At 41.3% G+C, this 13,815-nt stretch overlaps 1 protein-coding gene across 2 annotated transcripts in view; it reads left to right on the plus strand.

Annotated features, from left to right (window-relative positions):
• The first annotated feature begins 9,418 nt into the window (after positions 1 to 9,418).
• The window catches only part of afap1 (actin filament associated protein 1), a 43,667-nt gene continuing 39,270 nt past the window's right edge, over positions 9,419 to 13,815 (plus strand). The window contains exon 1 of one of the 2 annotated variants that reach the window (XM_085759440.1): positions 9,419 to 9,721. In XM_085759440.1, coding sequence (XP_085615566.1) covers positions 9,685 to 9,721 — 37 coding nt within the window. In that variant the 5' untranslated portion in view covers positions 9,419 to 9,684. The remainder of the gene's footprint in view (positions 9,722 to 13,815) is intronic. The other variant, XM_085759441.1, reaches the window with a different exon arrangement.

The following is a 13,815-nucleotide window of genomic DNA, read 5'->3' on the forward strand; positions in this document are numbered from 1 at the left end:
CACAATAAAAATCCAGAGACAGTATAAAAATACAGTATTGATTACAAAATGACCCGTTCCCCCTTGACAAAATTAAAAGTGTTGGGGACCACTCAAAAGAGAGTTGTGAGACACCAACTACTAAAAACATGAATAGAAACGCACATTATGGTACCATACAAACAAAACAAAACAAAGCAAAACAATTGTTTTATGAACTGGAACTCATAAGAAACAGTCTTCTATTGAGGATGAGGTGGCAGGCTTTGGCACATTCATTAATACAATGTTTACCAGATAAAATGACACACAATTTATTCATATCATCAAAATCATTAAAATTAAAATAAAACTTAGAAAGTGTACTAAATAGAACAGCACGAATGTCCATATAAGTAACACAGTGCAAAAGAACATGGGCTTCCGATTCAATGGAGCCAGAATCACATAAAACACAGTAACGTCTCTCCAATGGGGTGTTTGTGTATCTACCAGTTTCTATTGCTAAAGGAGCAACTCCACATCTAAATTTAGCAAGGGAACTTCTATGTTGTCTTGAAAGTATATTCTTTACATAATGCTCTGTCTCAAATGTACCCTTAAATAGGCAATAGGTGCGTAATTTATTCCCTTCTGGTTTATTTATTAACTGTAGCCACGAGTCCTCATCTGCCTCTTGACACAGCCACATCAAAACATTTTAAGGTCGTTACTAGAATAAACCATATCTGTACAAGCAAGATGAGGTAAATTCATAGTACTGAAAAAGGTTTTTACCGTATGCATATAATTTTTTACATTTGTCAAATGAGCCGCCACTGAAAAACACGTTTACATAATCGACTGTCAGACATTCCACAGAGTCTTTGCCAGTTTTTAAAAATACAGGACCACTGATGTTGCCATGGGGTTTTCCAGCCCATATCACCTTGTATAAGCAGCATTTGGGGTGTAATTTACCACACCTAGATAGAATCTACATGCTCTATTAAACACAGCATTAATAGGAGAATAACTTTTGTATCCCAGACAGCAGCAGCATAGGTCAAAATAGGCAGGACCAAGATTGAAACAATTTAGTATAGCATTTAAAAGGAAAACCACCCATACATTTACACTTGGCCTATGATTGCCCCTAGGGCTCTATTCGCATGCATTGCTAAATTCTTGACAGTTTCATTATAATCTAGAAATTTCTGTTAACATCAAACCCAGATATTTATACTCTTTAGCTGTTGCCAAAGTAAACGAGCCGCAGGAGAAACTAAACTCAGACAGGGGCATTGATGGATTTCTAAAGTGCACCACTTTGGTTTTATCAGGATTTACATTCAATTTCCAGTCCTGACACCAACTATGAACAAAATTAAGCATCTCCTGAAGCCCCTCCTCAGTTTCAGAAATCAAAACAATGTCATCTGCATATAACAGAATGGATATTTTTTTCGTTACCAATAGAGACACCTTTATCTAAGGCCTTAATTGCTAGAGACAGATCGTTTATATACATGGCAAACAGAATAGGAGATAAAATACACCCTTGTTTAACTCCAATATCAACTGGAAACCAATTCTGTGAGACGGTCCATTAACCCGAACACAACATTTGACATTTTCATACAAAGCAATGAGACAATTCAACATGTTGCCATGTAGGCCTAATGCGGACAACTTATTCCAGAGCATGTTTCGGTCTATGTGATCAAAAGCTTTAGAAAAATCTATAAAAGAACAAAAAGTAGCTTTCTTCAACTTTTTCCTTGTGTCTATGATTGTAGTTAAAGTAGCAATATGGTCAAGGCCAGCTCCGTTTCTTTCTAAACCCGTTTTTGCTCGTCTGCTATAAATATCGTTAGCTTTCTGCCCATTCGGCAATACGACTATACAGCACAGAACAGAACAGTTTTATACACAGAAGATGTCAAAGTGATTCCCCGATAGTTTTAGAGGTATTCTGTTGTCTTTTCCCCCAGCTTTGGGGATGGTTTAATAATACCATATTTCCAAAACTCAGGTACCACACATTTGAAAAACAATAATTAAAAAAGCCTAATTAAAATATTCAGTGTGTTACCATTTTTCAATACATCAACTGGCACCCCGTCATATCCATAAGCTTTACCCTTTTTAGCTGCTTGTAGAGCTTTTATGATTTCATGCTCTGTAATTTGCTGATTCATGAAGGAGCCCTGGTTATGTGCATATGTAGTGACTGTATCTCTGATGCAAGAGTCACAATGGTTATTAGATTGAAACAGACCGGCAAACTCACACCTCCAGGTCTCTAAAACAGCATATTTATCAGTCTGTACAGTCCCATCAGGCCTCAGTACCTCCCAGGGAATCTCTGGGCGGCGTTCACTGCCAACACCAAGCTGGTTAACCTGCTGCCAGAAGGTCCTTGGGTCGTTACTCACTAGTTCTTGGATGTTTTCCTGCTGTAATCTCCAGTATCGTCTTTTAGAAGCTTGGACTGAACGGTCAAACTGCTTCTGAATGTCCTTCATTACAGCTTTAGCCTGCGCCTTAGCTGGACCAGGGGGGCACAGTATCCATTCCTTCTCCGCTGAGCATAAAGCCTTCCATAGTGAGGAGTGATGATCTGTCCACCAAACTTTTTTTACTCCTCCTCTTTTGTTTGTATCCATGCAAGGTTGCACGGAGGCTGGAGTCAATAAAGGGCGAGGGTGGGGTAGCCTACATGTTTCTCAGCTTCCTTTCTTCTGCTTTGATTTACTCGCATTGATGTTTTTTTGAGTTGTTTGATTTTTTTTGTTCCAGTTCAGCTTCTTATTGTTACACCCTGGAAAGGTCGTCAGGGTCAACATATGACGAATAACACAATTCTGACTGTCTGTGTGCCACGTACTAACAAAAATTTATATTTTTAAAGATTAAATAAATAAATGTTGTTCCTCTGACAATAGTAAAGTTGTTGGTGGTGTATCAAGATTTCTACTTAGAGTTTTGATCTTAACATCAAAAATGCTGTATAGTGTGACTGTGACCTTAATAATATGAGTATATTTCCAAATAAATGATAAATGTTGAGTTCTACAATATTTTGATGCAAAATCTTCAAGAACACATTGGAAAGTGACAAGTCAAGAGTCACAGCAACACAAATAAATCATTTTCAGGGATAATATTTAAAGTTTAAAAAAAGGGTTTACCTTTTTTCCGTCTTATTATACATAGAGACTATTACATTCATGCTAACATTCAATTTAGAGTCACTTATCCACCTATTGCGCATGTTTTTGGACATTTGGAGGAAGCCGGAGAACATGCAGACTCCACCCAGATCAACCCCAGAACCTTCTAGCTGAAAGGCAACAGTGTTAACCACAGTAGTACAGTGCCGCGGGTGTTGAGACCCCCTGCTAAGACCACATGTTTGACGGAGAGCCACATGTCATCAGCTGATCTGACAATCCCCCTCCCCACCTCCCCTCCCTTCACTCCCAATTTCACACAGCAGACTGTGGACGGAGGAGGGGGCTCCAGCAGCTCAGTGATACAGGACAAATCCAATTAATCAAACACAAAAGAGCAACTGAGCAAACAAAGCATGAGATTATATAATTATACCACTTTAATTAGGCCGGAACCATTGATGTGATGAAAAGAGATCCTGTTGCACTGGAAAGGACCTCTGACTATGAAGCACCGGTCGTGTTTTTTCACCTTGAATATTTTACTGTTTATGAATTTGGTGCTTTCAAGTGTTGTTGGAAATACTGGAATTATATTTAACACATATGACTTGATAGGGCTGAGTGGTAGGACCGGATTGTGCAAAACTGTCAACACCATGAGAATCCAAGAGTCTAATTATTACAACAGCCTATTTATAGGAAATATAAACTTCATTTATAGTCTGAATAAATGTTAGCCTATATCAAACCAATATCTTGACTTGTAACATAATAAAAGTAAGTTTGAGAGTGTGTGTGCAATCAAGCATGCGTTATTAAGTGCTAACTGACTGAATTTGACAGTGTGTGGTCATAGTGTTGCCTCATGTTGCTTTAGTTGATTTCATGAAGGGAAAGTGTGAATTTTCCTGCATAAAGTCATTTTATTGAAGACTTAATAAGCAGCACAGTACTGTGTTAACCAAGAGATGTCTCAGATGAGGTCAGGCATGATACCCTGCTGACCTGGACCTCGACTCTGATCTGGATATTGAAAGCTTTGTTCTGGTCATTTTGTCATCTAATCTTCATTTTGTCTCGGATAATTGCTATAAAAACTGAAGAAATCAAACAGTTTTATTTGTCTCTGTTGTAGAACAAAAAAAAATTCAACTCTTGGCCTTATCATATTCTCTTTTTGTCATCTCCAGCCCTAATCTTTCATGAAGAAGGGTGGGACCGACATATGCAATCATAGAGTCAGTCCCAGTTGTGGTATTATTCATCAGGGTTTGGTGTGTGTGTGTGTGTGTGTGTGTGTGTGTGTGTGTGTGTGTGTGTGTGTGTGTGTGTGTGTGTGTGTGTGTGTGTGTGTGTGTGTGTGTTACCCTGTATCTCTTTTTCCCATCGGCCCCTGACAGCAGCAGCACACTCCACCAGCAGTGGCCCCGTCTCACTGTGAAGACAAGGCTCACTTTGTCTCAAACCCAAACTATGTGTCATAATTCAATAAGGTGGTCTGCAGAGGGGAATGAGTTGAGGAGTTGTTATTTATCCCAGGTCAAACTCCCTGACCATGTCACACTGTGGATCACTTGACTTGGGTTTAAAGAAGCAGTTCCGACTCTTTTTACTCTCGGAAGAAGAACTTTATTTAAATGCTTTAAACTGAATAACTTGTTGTAACTCTTTGCATCAGATGGACTGTAGGGGTGGGAATCACCAGAGGCCCTGCGATACGATATTATCGCAATACTTGTGCTGCGATATCTATATGATATTATTACGATGTTAAAAGTATTGCTATAGACTGCGATGTATTGCGATTTAGTAGCTTTTTCAACTGCAAATGATGATTCCAAATTAAAGCAGAAGTAAGTGATATATTTGTGTTAATATAAGTCTTAAATAGTTATATCTTCCGACAGCAATCACTTACATAGAGTGTTTGGACTGAAACACGGGTCTCTCAGTCACTCTGCTCTGCTCTGAGCCGAGGAGAAAACATTTATCGTATCCTACAGTTTTTATCCAATGAGGAGAGAGAACGGCATGCAGGGCTGTGTGTGCAGCCAAGGGATGCCGTGAATGTGGTGACGTAGGGACGAGGACTGTTATGGTGCGTTCAAGGCAACTCGTAACTCGTGTTTTTCCGACCTGTGAAGTTGTACCAGTTCGATCTGGTACGAGTTCACGGGTCGAAAGTTACGAGTGGCCGTTATAGTGACTTTCACAGGTAAAACAGGTCGGAAAAACACGAGTGGGTTGCCTGGAACGCTACAAAGTCGTAAGTTGTGACTTGAAGCTGTAATTTACGATTTCAAAAGCCGGCCTGGAACGCAGCATTAGCCAAAACGACCGGATCGCTTATCTTGTTAACGTCCTTTTTTCTAATTAGATAAACTTCTTGTCTTCTAGTCTGTTCAGATCGATACTTGGCGTCCGTAGTATATCAAAACAATATTGCTCTGCAAAATGTTGCAATACTATGCTGTATTGATGTTTTCCCCAACCTTAATGGACTGCAGATGAAGATGTACTTTTTTTTTTGGACAAGGGTAGGATAAAGATAATGATCCGTTAAAACATCTGCAAAGAAGTTTCATTTTGTGTTGATTTTGGCGACCCCTGTGGACAAGAGCGATGGTGTTTTGCCCGATTTCCCATGAGCTATGGTCGTTTCGTCTAGTGGACCGACCCAACCACTGCCTCCCGAAGATATAGAGTTACACTATTAAGAAAATAGCTTAGCCTATCCAATGGCTTCATTTGCTGTTGTAGGTACTGTAATACAGAGACTTTTGCATATCCAGTTAAAAGTTCTTTGTAATTGCTGAACAGTTTCCAATTTTCAGTGTGTCCAACCAACATGACAATGGATAGATAACTAGATAAAGAAAGCTACCAACCAAACGTCATAAAAAAAGGTCCCATCCTTGTCTTACATAGATTTACAATTCAGATTGAACTTTTTTTCAAAACACTAAACTTAAGCTTTTAATTGTGAGTAATGCGTGGCTAATGTGTAAAATCATTTTAATGCCGTATTCCTGGATAGAAACACGATGTGGCCCTGACGTCAGTGAATCTTTGCAGAGGTTGCCTTGGATACAATATAAAATCTAACACACCAAAGTGAAGTATATGAAACAAGTCCCCAAAGGAGTGAAAACACCTCAAATTGGAAGAGTTTTTTTTCTTTCTTTTTTAATGAAAACCGCAGTGGGACGTCTGAGGAACATGACAGGTTAATGGCTGAGCGCGGCGGCCAGAGGTCCAAGTCCAAGTTACAGCGTCCTGCTCTTTCTATTAGATTTAATCTCAGCCAGGGGGCCAAACACTGATGTCAGTGTTGACTTTTACTCAGCAGAGCCGAGCCAACGTCGTCCATCCCTTCTGTGATTTTACTGAGATCACACACATACACACGTACAGTGATTGTAATAACACACTGAACATCCATCCGTCCTTTCATCACTCATCATCTCGTCATGTCGCACTGCGATAAGCGTTTCAGAAAAAGTTAGCGCGCTGGATCAGTCATTGTGTGACAGCTGACAGCCAAGTCTATGAATGAAACAGTCTGATTGGCTGTGACAGCGGCCACTTGAGCCAATAGGAGTCGAATATGTCAAATTGAGTGGCACAACTCAAAACGTCAAAGGCAAAGAATTGATCAATTAACTCTGAAAGAAAACAACAATGCATCAGCCAAATGATCATCCATCCATCCATCTAAACAAAGTTAGTAATACACATTTCAATTTTACAGTGTATTTTCACAATTTCAAAATGACAAATGAAAGAAATTTAGTGCAAATAGTGAACTGTTAAGACACTTAACTTGGCTGGTTGCCTGGTTAATAAAATAAATACAGTTTACTGACTCCATGTCTATGTAAGAAAAACAGATATTGATGAATAATTATTTGAAATGTATCCACCCTGTTTCATCTGTTCAGATTGATTATTTTATTATAAACACGTGGCTGTGAATAATTCCAAAGTCAAACAAAACCAATCTAAACACCCAATGCTGTAATTGAGCTCTGGTGGCCGACCTGCAGTTCCTCTGTCAGCCCACCAGGGGGCGGCGGCGCACACTTTCCTTAAACTCCAGTCTCAGCTTTTCTCTGTGGTTTCCCCTTGAACGGGTGGAACTGAAAGGTGATCCAGGTCATTATTCTTTCTCTCCACGCTGCTCCCTCCCTCGCTCTCATGTTGCTCTCTGAAAAACTGCAGTCCTGAAGAAAGAAAAAAAGTGTGTAACACACAGGCAGCGCCGGGTAGAAAGCCTCAGTCTGAAGCCGCCATCTCTCCCCCATACCACTCCTCCTCCTCCTCCTCCTCCTCCTCCTCCTCCTTTTCCTCTCCTGCTGGCAGAGAGATGCTGAACTCGCACACATGGGCAACCTGAGCGGTCACACACACGGAGCATGCGCCATTCAGTGACTGTGAACTGTGTGCAGTCGATGAGCCAGAAATGCTACAAACAAAGAACAACTAAGACAGTTGTGATGTTAAAATGCAGAATTTAACTGAACAGCTGCTAGAAAAGACAACAATGTTAATGACACTTTTAGTTATCTGTGTTGCTTCCACCTCCTTTAGTCGAGACGGATGAGACCCACTCATGTTTGCGTTATGCCCACACTACTTTTCATTTTAAAACTCCTCTTCATTGCTACGTTTTCACCTCCTGGAAATGGAGCATTTTGTCCCTGTATGTGAAAACTCTTTTCTATTTAAGACACAGATGGTTTGTGATACAGAGCATTACACTCATTGAATTGAATTGAACTGAATTAACTTTATTGATCCCCCAAGGAGGGAAATTTGTTTGTCCCAGAACCACACAACAATAAAAGGCAAATACACAATATAAAAATAGACAGATAAATACTCACAACAACATTCACAACATTCATTCATTAAAAATATGGTCAGCTAGAATGCACGGGGCCTGTGGGTCAGGCCCGGCCTATGGAATTGCTATGTTCACACATAAAAAGTCCAACAAATGTCAGGACAGGTGATGTTCGTCACTCAACAGTTCTTGTCAAATATGCAACAGGAGTACAGGATGGATGATTTCCAAGCATCACATACTGTACTGTATTGTACTGTTTGAATATATATTTTTATGCAATTCTTTTAAAATCTGTTTGTTTGCTCAGTGTGCCATGATGGGCTGTATCTATGACAACATACCTCCCTGAAGCTGTGCTGCATTATATTCATTATTTCCAAACACTCCTGCTTAATCGATTGTTCTTAGTAAGATGTTTAAAGGCATTTTTGATATAATAGTTGCTGAAGAATAAGAGTAGATGACGCACAATAGTTTTTCTTTTATATTAGTCGTAAACTTAACACACGTGGTGATAAAAGTTTGTGTGGCCACCGGCAACGATCTTGGTCTGTCATGTGGCCCCTGGTGAGAAGTAATTGCCCACCCCTGATGCAGCCTCAGACTGACTCCTGCTCTCTCCTGGGGAGGAGGGGGGGGGGCTGAGGGCTGAGGGTGCGTGGCTCATGGTAATGGGGCTGAAGTTATAGCCTCTCCCCTCCTTGCTTGTCTTTTCCCCCTCTGGCTGAACGGCTCCTGGAAGTGTGTAATTAAAGCTAGTTATGACCAATCTGTGGTCACAGTCCTTCCTATATGTCCAGTCTGGTGTAATTACATTAAAGCCTATTTTACATAAGGAAACCAAGAGCTGGCTGTGACCATGCAGACTGGAGGAGGTGGGAAGGCAGAGGGAAACAGGAGGATATGCTGCCTTCAAGTGCACTCTGGAAAGTCTCACTTTTGAGACTTGTGCACTCATGTGACTTTGCTGCAGTTGAGGTTGCACTCTCTACTTCACTGTTGAGTAAATGAAGCTCTATAAATAAGCAAATGTCAGGTATAATTTCTATAATTTCACATTACGTTTCTTTTTTTATGGTACTGTCATTATTTCTAGTGTTATTTCTTATTATAGTGAAATGACCAGATTATTACTGTGGGTAATCATATTAATCATATATTAGAGTCTGCCTTCTTAACCATATAATTTTCCAACTATTACTAATGAACAAAATAAAAGAAGAAATCATCTTCTGTCATGCTCAAGATGCAAAAACGAGTTGAATATGAACAGATGATATTTGAAACCAAGTCAAAACCAAAAAGTGATAAATCCATAACCCGAGCAGAGAAGTGTTTTTTTTTCCCGACATTCTTTAAATATAGCGTAACTATCCATGCAGGCAGTTTGAGAGAGAGAGAGAGAGGGAGAGAGATTGGAAGAAGGGAAAGTGAGGAGGAGGAGGAGGAGGAGGAGGAGGAGGCGGGGACAGACCCAGGGAAAAGTTTGAAAGAAAAGGAAGAGAAGATCCAGTGGTCGGTCTCGGCAGAAAAAGAGGGGGATTGAACGGAGGTTAAAAGCAGGAGACTGGGAAGAAAAGCAGTGTAAAGTGTGTTTGCGGGGATTTGTTTTTCTTTTACGTTTCACGAGCCTTTGGGGCACGCGCCGTCCTCCTCCTGTGTGCGTTGTCGGGCGAATTAGATGCGGATTACTTCACGATGAGGAGCGACCCAGTTCTGTTCACGACCAGTAGGGGTGAGTGGCTCAACCTGCAGCTTTTTATTTTTTATTTTTATGACCAACAAAAACCTCTACTCTTCGTTTACAGGAGTGGATTTACAGTGACTTTACTTTGCTGTATCACGAGGCGCATTGGTGTGGCAAAAAAAAGTGGCAAAAAAGTTTGTGGCCGATGTTTCCATGTGGTTTTCTAAGGTTGTTAAGAGTTTATTTCGTCCACATGAACTCCTGAAGTGTCAATGTGTTGATAAATGAATAACCTTTCTATTCTTCCAAGTGCTTTTTCTTGCAATATGTGCTTTTAAAGTTGCATCACTCGCGGCACTAACGCACGCCTTGACTTGACGCACGCGCCGGGGAAGAGCCTGTGGTGAAATTCAGCTGAAAAAAAAAAGAGAGAGAGAAAGAGAAAACGTTTCAAAGGAGCAGTGTGTATAAAAAAGGTAGGTTAGTTTCTCTCACAGGCGAGGAGGGGGTGAGAAGGAGGGAGGTAGGGAGGGGGATTCAAATGGGGAGACACTATGGCGAGACAATTGGCTCCTGATATTGTCGTTAGGGTTGCGGTCAGTTGTCAATTGTCCATGGAGTATTATGAACTTGGTGCCAAACTCTGCTCAGTCATCTGCAAAATTAATGCGGCTTCACTTAGGAGCAAAATTAAATGTGAACCAGGAGTTTTATTTTTTGGTACTTTTGTCCTCTGGAGTTAAAGATCTTGACCTTAGAACTCAGGAGATAAGTGTTTTCAATGTAGCACTTTCAGATTGATTAAACAGAAACAAACTCTCTCCGGCCTGGTCCGGGCTGCTCCCTGCACCACAGAGGAATTTGGTGGAAAGATCAGGATTAACTGGGAGCTATACGTGAACTTTGCTGGCCACACTTGAAATACAACATAAAATAGAAGCAAGAGCCCTCTTTACCTTCATCAACCCATCCATCCGTCTATCTATCTATCCACATATCTGCTTCTCATTACCTCGTAATTGCCAAGCAAGCAGATCCAAGATACGGTGACAACACCGATCGTGTTGCATGCCTCAGTGAGACATGAAATATGGCACAAGTCCTAAAATTACTGCAAGAAACTCTGCAGAGCTGCACATGTTCCTGTCTGGTTTTATTTACCTGGAGGGTAGAAACATCTGGGATCTGTCGGATAGCGTCCAACAGCTGTAGACAGAAAGACCTACCTCCACTTACTGGGACTCCTATAGGCTTATTTAAATGCTAATTAGATGAATTAAATACTATATTTATATCAAGTAGGTCATTTTTTTGACTGGGACATAGCCCACTAACCTTTACAGCTGTTTATTAACGTCATTTAAAGCCGCTCATGGATCTAAGCTCATTTTCTTTGAGCTTACCCAGCTCCGTTTAAGAAGCTAGCTCCAAGATTATGCCACATTGCGAACAGAGGTTTCCTAACACGACCCTAGAGTGACAACACAAAAGCTCCATGTTTCCAATGTGTCTTTAAACCCCCCTCAACCCCAACCCTCTTGCTAGTGGCAGGCAGGGTATCAGGTAGCTCTGTGGTGCCTCCATGCCCCGGCACTTGGTGAGATCCTGACAGACATCCATTATGCAGAAGGGTTGTTATTGTGCTTCAGCAACACATGGGAATGTAGATCAGATCATGTTTTGATTTAAGATTTGCAATCGCAGTCAACAAGTTTTATCTTGAGTAAACTCAGGACTAGCAAACTGAACAATGTAGAGCTAGGAGGGGTTGCTGACACCTTCTATTCAGGTTGTAGATCATTAAATTTTTAATAAAGTTGATGCCAAGCAGCAAGTTTTGCAATCTGTGATATTTTTATATCTCATAAACAAGTCTGTAATTGTCTTTTTTGTTTTGGCTATCTTACAAGTTGGTCTTTCAGCTGTCTCTTCATCAGGGAGTCTTTGTGCTGTACAAATTTATCCCGTTGCCACGTGAGCTGTAGAGAATTAAATTTAACATAATTTGCGGAGTGCCAGAGTGTCGCTGGGCTTGAATCCAAAATATGTAACAGAGGGTTGCACGTGGTTGTTTGTTTTTTTTAACACCAGCATCGTGTCAGCCTGTTAGTGAACGTCCATTTTCACCGGGTTGCCACACCTGGAAATCTGCCCGCTGCACATGCTTCACAGCCTAAATACTGATCGGACATCTAGATTACGAGGCCTGAGTGACGCAAGTTTACACAAACTTGGAAATAGGTTGTTGTATTGTCCACATTTGCAGAATTTTGGAGTTGTGTGAATGGATGGGCTGACAGCACAATTGTGATTGCAATTTAATAAACCCTGCAGAACTAGTTGAATACATACAATATGCAGGTAAACTTGGTAAGGTTGGACTGTTTTCCAACTTGTTTGGCTAGCAGGACTGCATAATTGAAAGGAAAAACCATTACTTAGTGCCTCAGTCTTACATTTGAGATAGCAGACACTGCAACAAACACATGAAATGCATATTAATGTTGAGCTAACCACACACCAACCAGTGCAATTTAGTCTTGGCATTGGTGCTTCACCATTCTGACCGACTTGGCCCAGTTGGTTCTGCTTTAGAGTTGAAGGTTGTTTTCCCTCTCTGCCTCTCCACCTTGTTCAGGACTCTCATTTGCCCCAATGATGATTGAAGTTTAAAAGCTTTCATCTGTCAGACGTGAGCCCCTCCTTTTTGGTAGCCGGGGAGAGACAGATCCCTGGAGTGGAGAGGAGAGAGATGAGGAGAAATTAGTTTGTAATCTCTCCATCCCTCTCTCCAACGCTGGCCTGTCACTAAACTGGCATGTGGGAACAGAGACTTTAATTTTCGGGCCGACTAATCATAGCCCTCCCTGCCTTCTGCCTGTGTCAATATCCATCTGGAAAAACACAGGGTGAAGGATGGAGATCTTAGGCCAAGCTAGAGCACAAGTCAGAAGACCTTGACTTTTGCCAAATAGCACAATTTCACATGGCCTGGCAACACGCCTACTGATATAACATCATCAATCAAGCATTAACCTCTGGACTCCAGCCTCAGTATTAAAATAGTGCTATTCAGTCTTGGCATTGATGGTTACCTTGGTAATTTAGGTCCATTAGGAGAGGATCATCCCTGATGAGCCTCACCAAGCATTTTTAATAGGCTTACTGCTGTAATAGGATGACTCTGTTAGCTATCTGTCTTGGACAAAGCTTTTGAGGATTACAAGACCCAACCTGCGTTGGTGGCATGCCATAGTTGGAGGAAGGGGGGTGTGGCAACGGTCTGGCAGATTAAGGGAGGTCCTGCAGTATAGAGACAAAAACCACAACAAAGGAATGGTTGAGGAATAGACGATGGACAAATTGGATACACTCGTGAGGACATAATGTGTTTGCCTGTGTAATTTCCGTGTGTTTATGTCAGTGCTACGCTGAGTCCTGACTTGTGTTTGGCTCTGCCGTCTAGTCACGGATTCCAGCATGTGTAGGGGGGGAGGTACTTTGCGGTCTGGTGCTGTCATGTTGACAGTCAGGGCAGTTGAAGCATCTAAAGATATTGCAGGCACAAGACCAGGCAGTTAAACTCATATACTATCAGTGCAAAGGTGTTATACCTTTGCACTGATAATATACGACATACCACATTCGGATTTGGACAAAGATGAGGACGTAGTGGAGGGTAAACAAACCAGAATCTGTTTTGTTAATGTGCTACCTCATGATAACCAACAAAGCCCCGTTTCCACTGCAAGAAGTTTGGGGTAATTTTACGCAGCCATTGGCGCAACCCCAAAGGACAGTCACCCAGAACTTGGGTATTCTTAGAACGGGATGATTGCGTTGTCTCAAGAGTCCAATGGGTCCTATCCGGGTCCTACTCCGCAGTGGAGACACAGCAGCCTAGAGGGCCTGTAAAGTTCTCGCCTCCTAAATTTTACCAGGAACTTCCTTAGTGGAAAGTGGGGCTCATGACGTAACGGACATTTCTAGGTTCTTTAGCCATCTGGTAAAAGGTGTGTCTTTGTTTCTCAACATCTCGGCCTCTGTGATGAGGATGAATCTAGATAGTGTTTTCTGGCCTCTATCATCGGACTGCAGGCTTCATATTCAGCTGTTTACATGTGCAAAACAAAACCGCTAAA

Source organism: Trachurus japonicus, chromosome 18 (genome assembly GCF_045865225.1).
Source record: "Trachurus japonicus isolate A0001 chromosome 18, Traja_1.0".
Lineage (NCBI taxonomy): Eukaryota > Metazoa > Chordata > Actinopteri > Carangiformes > Carangidae > Trachurus > Trachurus japonicus.